This window comes from Physcomitrium patens, chromosome 10 (assembly GCF_059467195.1).
Source record: "Physcomitrium patens ecotype Gransden chromosome 10, ASM5946719v1, whole genome shotgun sequence".
NCBI classification, from domain to species: domain Eukaryota; kingdom Viridiplantae; phylum Streptophyta; class Bryopsida; order Funariales; family Funariaceae; genus Physcomitrium; species Physcomitrium patens.
Window position 1 is genome coordinate 3736182 of NC_143419.1, and position 9061 is coordinate 3745242.

General features: G+C 33.8%; 1 protein-coding gene across 2 annotated transcripts; it reads left to right on the top strand.

Annotated features, from left to right (window-relative positions):
• The first annotated feature begins 2638 nt into the window (after positions 1 to 2638).
• On the top strand, positions 2639 to 5822 carry LOC112288070 (uncharacterized). 2 transcript variants are annotated; one of them, XM_024531894.3, is made up of 5 exons: positions 2639 to 3471; positions 3690 to 3737; positions 4165 to 4305; positions 4540 to 5495; positions 5664 to 5822. In XM_024531894.3, the coding sequence occupies exons 1-5, from the start codon at positions 3036 to 3038 to the stop codon at positions 5715 to 5717; spliced, it is 1635 nt and encodes a 544-aa protein (XP_024387662.1). In that variant the 5' UTR covers positions 2639 to 3035; the 3' UTR covers positions 5718 to 5822. The 2 variants fall into 2 exon arrangements, with proteins under 2 accessions (XP_024387662.1, XP_024387661.1); XM_024531893.3 differs by having other exon boundaries at positions 2644 to 3471; positions 4540 to 5822.
• The last annotated feature ends 3239 nt before the right edge of the window (positions 5823 to 9061 follow it).

Genomic DNA, 9061 nt, shown 5'->3' on the forward strand with positions numbered 1-9061 from the left:
TTGCTATTTATGATTATCATCCATAACTTGATGCTTTTGACTTATCAAAAGTTAATAAACTTGTAGCAAAAGATTTGGCAAATCATTTATTTAAGCTACAAACAACAATAAAGGTACAACTAAAAGAAGTTCAAGAACAACAAAAGACCAACACAAATGCATATTGTAAGGAACAACCTCAATTCTATGTTGTTGATAAAGTATTATTATTTTGTTATAATAACAAGACTATCCACCTTTGTGACAAATTAGATTATCATAGGCTTAGACCATTTTTTATTTGTGAACAAATCAATCCAATTGCTTATCAATTACATTTATTAAATTCTATAAAGATCCATCTTGTATTTTACATGTGTCTTCATGAAATATATAAGATAGTAAATATTTTAAATAAAAAACAAATACCACTTCTTCTTGTAGAAGTGGACAATAATCAAGAATATGGGGTCAAAAAAGTCTTAGACTTAAGGCTGAAATATCTTATTTATTGGCATAGATATGATATTAATGAACACATATGGAAGCTAATTAAGAAACTTGCAAATGCAATAAAGAAGGTTGATGCTTTTTATTGATGGCATTTATCAAAATTAAGATAAATAATAGCAAATCTTTACTTTAAAAGAACTACAATTCAAAAAAGATCGCATTTTATCTTCTATCTTTGTATGTAATTTATATATATTTGTGGCAATAAAGAAATGGAAAATCAATAATTAGTAGATTCAACTCTAGAGCTATTATTTACTGACTTATTAGATGAAACATTGCAATTGTCACATCCTTCAAGATGACATGATTGAGATGAAGATCCTCAAGAATGATAAGCTCTTTTTAGGTTAGATGGCAAGATATAACGAGTTTGGTATTATGACCTTGGAAAAGACTCTTGATGTTTGGTGATTTTACTGGAGGTAAGAATAATTCCTTATGGTCTCACAAATATTTTATTTGAAGAAAGGTAGAAAAGGCTCAATAATAATTAAATAATAGGATAGTATTCTTGTCTTGAAATGAAACATTATTGATGGTTGAGAGAACCTACCAACCACCTTCGAAAGGAATAAAGATCATAGTATATAGCAAACATAATTTGCCACATCGTATGCTTCTTCAATATATGATGATTACTTCTTATAGAACTCTTCTTTAAAAGGAGAGGTAATATCAAGGACATATATATTTATCTAGATAAGAAATATTAAATAAAAAATAAATGTAGATAGATTTGATATTATCTTGTGGTAAAGCTTCTTAAAAGCTTTATTGATGCATATTTGACTTTGTACTTGTTTATATTTGATTAGTAGGTTAGAAACTTAGCCAACAAGTTAGCTATGTATTGCACATGTAGATAATTTGTTATACAAGATAATAATATAGTATACATATAGAAATCTTGCCTTGCAAGTTAAGACATGTGTCTTGTAAATTAGATATATATTAGAGGTCATGTAGGACATCGCCATATAGCTCTTAGTTGATAGTATATATGGAGGCTAGAGTGAAGCCTTCTTCACTATTATTAATGCCTTTCTAGTCCTTATTCTTCTTTCAAGACTTTCTAGTCTTTTTGTTTTAGCAATAGCCATTCTAGTTCAATATATTACCATCTTTAAGTGATTTTTTAGTCTTTTTGATTGACATAAGAGTGTATTGAGATTTTTTTGCTTTGAGATTCATGTCTTTGATACAGTCATTGTTGATCTCCAACAATTGACTCTACATTGATAAACACTTCAGCTTGTCTACACAAACCTATATAATTCCAATGTTCCATCTATTTAGCTAATAAATATATTTAATTATGACGCAATCAAGATTGCTTATGATTTTCTAAATATTCAATCTAGATTATTCCTTAATACTTGCATATGTCAATTTAACAACTTCATGTATAAGGTTTAACTTTCATGAGATTGAATGTTGTCAAGTAGCAACAAAAGGAAAACTATTTGCACACGATGAGCTCTTATTCAAGTGGGGTAAAGAGAGATATGGTGTCGGGACCCATAAGTATTCCAAAAGACGGGTTTGAAATGAGAGATTGGGGACATGGAATAGGAATGGAAAAAGACAAAAGTAATCATGAGATGACAAGGGGATGTAGCTTTAACAATATTGGGATGTAACTTTATCAACTTCCATTATTTTATAAAATGCTAGCTCAATATGATTCTTTTTGGTACTTTGATTAAACAAAAGTTTACAATCTGAAATTTAAAAAATCAAAATTATAGGACAAAATCTGTTTATAATAAAATTTTCATTTAATTCCAAAATAAACCTGGAATAACTCAAGTCAAATATTTATAACTGTCTTTTTTCTTTTTCCTATGATACAAATAATAAGTTTAAATTTGAAAATTCAAAACATGTATTTTAAAATTCATGATTACTTTTAACAAAAAATCAACAAATACTGACGCATTCATGCAATCAAATTGTGATTAGATGGTAAAGATTTATTAAAAAGTAAAAAAATGTAAAAAAAAAAGAAAGAAAAAAAAGGCTACACAATGGTTCCTTAAAAAATGCCGTAAAAGTTTGGAACCCACTACACTCCAGAGAAAACCTCCGTTCGTGTTTCCGTATTGCAGGAATCCGACGGCGATGGAGCTCGATTTGCTGTGGCTCAATCCCGTAACGGCAGGATCGAGAGTGAGATTCATGGGTTTCGAGGTCTCCGTGTTTCCTGCCATGAGGTGGTCTCACCGGCGGCAGCGCTGTGTGTGAGAGCTGCTGTGTGGTCTCTCGCAGTATGCTTATTTTTCATAGATCGTCCTGGTGATTGTAATTTTAGGGTGAAGCGATCCGCGTGTGGAAACCGAAGAGTAGGTTTAGGGTTTTGGATATGTAACCTCATGGAGCACTTGTTGCAGAGACGCTTTTGTAACATGAACAGAGCTCGGGCTCAGCGAATACGAGAAGCTCAAAATGTAGTCCGATTTGCCTCTTTAACCTGTGTGTTCGTGTGTGGGCGTGATAAATCTGGACCACACTCAGCTTCAATTAGCTGAGGTCGTGGAACCATGACGACCTCGCTGTTGAGTCACGGGGCACCAGTGTCATTTACATCGTCGAGACGGAGCCAGAAGTGTGGTGGAATTGGCAAGATCTTGGGAGGCTCTCCAAGCAGATTGCAGTGTTCAGTCGTGAGTTGTGGCTCGTTAGGCTTAAACGTGAGAGTTGTATTGAAGGGTGAGCAGTCACGAACGCGCAGTTCGCGATTGACTTCACACAACTATCTTTTGTCTTCCAAGAGGACGCTCCTGCAAGATTGGTGGCGAAGAGCAGTTGGTGGAAACACTTATCATGTATGGTTGCGTAACTGTGTTCATGGAACGCCTTTATACGAAGAAAGCGTAGACACAGATGTGTCGTGTCATGCTCAAGTTAACCCTGAGGCCTGGAGCATCGATGACGAGTCTCTTCCTCCTCATGAATTGTCGACTCTTTCACGACCAGGTAACGCTCACATGTGGTGAAGTTTGTTTAATGGCTGAGCATTTATATTTCAGAATCAATTTTGGACTTTCGGTGTATTGATATTTCGGTCTCGTTTGAAATGTTTTATTTGTATTTTTAGGGAGATGTCTTATATACTGTTTGTAAGTTTATTATGAGCAGTGTCCATTGCTTCTGGACGTCATGGACTGATATCTTTATTTGCGAATGCGGATCAGATAGTGAAAGAAGCGGCCGTGTGGCTTCTGCGATTGGGCTTATCATGGGTACTCATCTTGGTCCTCCTGAGCACTAGTTTCTCCACAGAAAAGTTCTGGCTTTGTTCTACAGTTCATGTCATGCATAGTTTCAACAATTAAATTCCACCCTTTCCCACTGGAATTGGAATTATATCGATCTTCTAACTCGGATACATACCACTTATTTTTTTGTCTCGAGCAACCTCTACATGATTTTTCTAGTCGATGCATCTCTCGCAAGTTTCGAAAACTTCATGAACTTAGTCTTATGGGCAGTGAAAGTTAATTATCTCGATAATGCTTACATTCTTGTCATGTAAAGTTGCGGAGCAATATCTGTTGATCTTCCAGCATGTCATCGGAAGTTTTGAATCTGGATTCTAATTGGCGTTTGCAGAGTATATTTTATTGTCTGACGGTGTATCATTGGCTCTTTTGTTGTCACTTGTTGTAGGCACTGCTGTTGGTCCTGGTATTCTTGGACTTCCTGCTGCCACGCTTCGCGCTGGTTTAATTCCTTCAAGTGTAACGATTGTTGCTGTGTGGGCGTATGTCATGGCTTCTATATTGTTGGTAGCAGAACTGAGTTATGCAGGTGAGTTCGTCTGGCGTTTTGCATAAGACATGACAGCATCTAATTTGGAAATATTGAATTCAAGAGTAAGGTAGGATTAAAACGCATGATAATTCCATCGAAGCTTAGTATTTGGATCCCAATTGTGCACTTCATAACTAAACAGCTCAATGTCTACTAATCACAGCCTTTCACTGCGTTTAGAAAATATCAATTTGTAAATTTTCATCTCTCTACTTGTGCCACAATTGACAGTGATGGCAGAGCAAGGAGGAGTGGAAGTGAGCTTTACTGGCCTGGCAGTGCGCACCCTCGGCCACTCAGCAGGGCGCGTTGTTGCCCTCGTGTACGCTCTCCTCAATTATGCCCTCTTGGTGGCCTGCGTGGCAGGGCTTCATTCGATTCTAACACATTGGCTACCTTTACCTTCTTCTCTCGTTTGCATGCTGAGCCCTGGGGTAGTCATTTCCATGTTGGCTGTCACCTCTCTCCAAACAGTGGATGTCCTCAACCGAGCTCTGTGCGGGCTCATGCTTGCATCTATCACTTGTCTTGTAGGCATTGGTATCTCAGTCAGTAGAAACATCTGGCTTGGATCTACAGGCTTTGGAACCCTTTCTTTGAGTGCACTACATCCTGCAATTCCTGTGATTGTTCTCACATTAGGGTTCCATGTCATCATACCTGTGGTTTGTCGGGTGTTGGGAGGAAATCCTCAGGAAGCTCGCAAAGCTATACTCTGTGGGGGAACTGTGCCTTTGTTGATGGTCTTGTCTTGGAACACCGTCATTTTAGGCCTAGCCCAAGCACCGGCCGGAGCTTCTATGGCCTCCTTTGATGCTATCAAACTCCTCCTTTCTTTGAGCAGCAGTGCAGCTCCAGTGGTGCAGGCTTTTGCATTTTCTGCGCTTGGTACAACGCTTATAGGCTATGCCTTGAGCTTTCCAAAGCAGCTGCTCGACACTGTAAGCTTGTTTTTTATTCCTTCACAGGGAGTGGAGAGAGAGAAAGCACAGGAACCAGACCGGTCAAGAAGAATGGCAGCACTGTTGCTGGCTATGGTTCCTCCTGTGATAATGGCCATGACTTCGCCAACAGCATTTGCCTCAGCGCTTGATTTCGCTGGCGTCTATGCCAATTGTTACCTATTTGGTGTGCTGCCCCCAATTATGGCCTGGGTGTACCGCTACCAGCAACCGCAAGCTGATCAGGTCCTTCATACTAGGCTTGTACCTGGTGGAAGAATATTATTAGTTGTTCTGCTTGTCATTGCGCTTTGCCTTGGCTTGAAACCTCCCAATAGTAGAATGTAAATGGATTCTAGCTGCAGTCGTTGTAGGTTTTGAATTGAAGCTGTTAATGGGGTTGTTGATGTGAAGGAGCTGAGTAATCGGTATTCGGAGGACTTCCACAGTTCAGAGGGTTCATACTAAAAGTGGATAACACGAGCAACGGTTGTGTCTTGAAGTTCTGTACATTCGCATTCTTTTCAGGCTATTAGTTTTCAGTTTGCACTCTTTTCAGAGAGCCTTGGTTTATACTTTTGTTATAATTTTTTCATTGCATGTAATGGCTGTGGTCGTTTGAATAGATTTTCTTCCATTATTCTGTTGTGCAATTGCTCTTATGTTTCTAAAAACTGAACCTCGTGTGCGAAGAGTTCCCAATAGGGGGAATTTCATTTTGTGGTTTTCTTTGAGCTTCTTCAAAATGGTGGGTACTATGGGCGTGATGAACCATTGGTAATTCGGCAAACAAATGGCCAACGTTGCAAGGAAAGAGCATAACTCTTCTGCCCGGGCTAGTAAATATGAAAGTAAAATACCCCGAGTGTACAAGCGTACTGCACTATTTAATTTTTGTGCACTGTTCGGGTATGAATGTCCAGACTTGTTCTTTTATATAAGTATTGCAGATCACAGAACTTACTATTATGCAGGCGCCTGTGATAATTGTGGTACTTGTATTCAGGAATCCTACCAGTCCCTGCTCTAGAAAGAATCCACTAAGAAAGACAACACTAGTTTGTCCAGGTTCATGAATTTAAGATTTTTCTCTCTGCAGCTTTGGACTCCTGACAATATCTTGCTTCATAGTGGGATAGTTACACGGGATACTAATTTAAAACACGGCTGCTTGCTGCTTGATTTGAAAATCACCTATTTGAGCTGCAATAGAAGTCTAATTTTGGTGGCATGGTAAACAGGACAGTTTCAAAAAATTGGGTACTATTGGCAGAGGATTTTTTTTTTTCATTACTAGTTATTCGTTTGATAACTTTTGCAGTCATTAGTAATCAGTATGTTCTACCGGATAGTGCCATAGTTCTATCACATTCTATGCAACATTATGAAGGTTTTACTTGAGCTACATTAAGGAGTACAAACCTATTGGAATTTCACTTGAAGCAAATTTGAAGTTCATGAAGTTTTTTGAAGAAGTTTTTGCTGAAACTAAAATAAAAATTAAAGATGTTGCATGTAAGACAAAAATAGAATCACTCAAATATAGAATTATAGGCACAAAAACTAATTTTGTATTTGTAATGAATGTTGTTAGTTACCATGTATTTAAGATTAGATTTATAGTTTGAATAATAGTAAAGAGAATCATGATGTAATTAAAAAGTTATTGAATTTCAAATTGTTGATTTAATAGTAGAAATATCAACCTCTAAAGTTATTACAATATACATTAGGTTAGTAGTGCAAGTAACTAGAGATCTATCATATGATGCTTAATATTTTGTTTTTAAGTTAGAGTTATTTTTTGAAACTCCAAGAGACAATTAATTATTGCATATCTTATAATTAAAGCATGGTTGTTATACAATAGAAGCAATTTGGTGAAGACAACTCTTGAAGGTTATTGTACTTATATAGTTGGAAGCAATCTTGGTTATATGTAAAAACTAAATAAGCATTATAATTGTAAAGAATCCAAAGCATTCTTTTTGCACAAAATATATTAATGGTTAATATTACATTATAAGAAAAGATTATAGATGTGATAATAAGTATAATGTTTTGTATAATAGAAGGCCTAATTATTGATTTGCTTACAATTTGTTTTACAAAAATTAAGAATTTTAATTTAATATTAATTATAGTTTTAAAATTTTTTATAATACTTGCAAAGAAGAAAGTTTTAAAAATAAAATTGTATAATTAATAATTGCTGATAAATTTACCACTTAAAATTTTATATTATATCAGATCTTAGTTGTTAAAGAATAATAAGTAATATGAATAACTAGAACAACTAGAACAAATGGTGGCTAAGGGTTCTAATTCTTGGACTTTTGAGTTTTGGCTTTTTGTTCAACTCCCTTTAGGAGTAGGTGGTGGAGGTGGATGTATTGAAAGATTTTTTTTTTTTTTTTTTTTTTTTTTTTCCTTCTTCTTTAATATAATAATAAGATATTTTTATTATTATTGAGACGAGTAGTTTAGGTTTGAGGATTGAGTGGTGAGAGAGGTTGTATAGAGGCCAAGGGCATGGAATATAGAAGCCACAATCTTCGTTTAGGATAGGCTGTTGTATTTGATGCTCTCCGATCCTAGAGACAACTTACTTGTTTTTGAATTTTAGTATCCATTCACATCACTCCACATATGTGAATCAATAAATCTTATTACTACTAATAATCTTTAAATTTTATAATATTTTATTTTTATCTATATAAAATAATTTAAAATAAAAATAGTAAATAGAAACTAATAAAAAAATTGAAATTATTTTATATTTTTGGAAGTATACAATATTGATTTAATAAATTCCTCAATAGATTGCAGAGAAGATGACTACAAAAAAAAAGAGAAAATAAAGGCATTCAATAATTACATAGAAGATTGACAAAATCAATCATGAGATGACAAGGAAAGATGTGGCTTTAACAACATTAGGGGTGTGACTTAAACAACTTCTTAATATATATATATATATATATATATATATATTACTTTTAAATAAAAGATATTCAAAGCAAGTACATAAAAGATGTTTATATTTTCTTTTATATTATTTTATTATATATTTAGTAATTTTTTTATATATAAGGCTTATTTATTTATTATTTATTATTTATTATCATAACTATTATTATTTAATTAGAAAAATATTTAGTATATTATAAAAAATAAAAATAATAAAATTATTTTTTATACTTAAAAAATATAAATAGTATTATCATAAATATTTTTTTTACTTGTTAAAAAGAATAAACTAATAAACACTTTACAAAATACTTACACATGACACATTTTTTTTTTAAAAAATAACTAATATATATATATATATATATATATATGTCACATGATATGGCATTGAGTGCCAAATTTGTCAAATGTATGTAATTTAGTTTAATTAGTGGTTTTTCATCCATTGATAGTTTGTTTTATTGATTGACTTTATTCATGTCAATTAGGATTTAAGTGCTTAATTGGAGAAAAATCCTTGATTTAACATTCTTATCAAGTCAAGTCTTGTGAGTGATTTTGAGAGAGAAAGAACTTGTTGTAAGAGTTTGCTTGGCTATGGTGGTTTAGCCATTTTAGTAAAGCTTTAGGATTTCTCTTATTTCTATACTTGTACTTTAGATCCTTCTTTTGTGGTGTGAGAGATAATTTGATTTAGTTTGGTATAACTTTCTTATCTTTCATTTGATAAGAATGTCTCTTTCTCTTTAATTTGTAGTATATCAAATTAGAATGGAATAGATTCAAAAATAAATAAATAAATAAATGAAAACTCTTTCATTTATTATTTTTTTGGATGT

Coding starts and splice junctions, on each gene's coding strand:
- LOC112288070 (XM_024531893.3), top strand. CDS start 3,036: ATGACGACCTCGCTGTTGAGTCACGGGGCACCAGTGTCATTTACATCG. Junction 3,738..4,164: donor TGCGATTGGGCTTATCATGG/GTACTCATCTTG, acceptor CACTTGTTGTAG/GCACTGCTGTTGGTCCTGGT. Junction 4,306..4,539: donor AGCAGAACTGAGTTATGCAG/GTGAGTTCGTCT, acceptor CACAATTGACAG/TGATGGCAGAGCAAGGAGGA.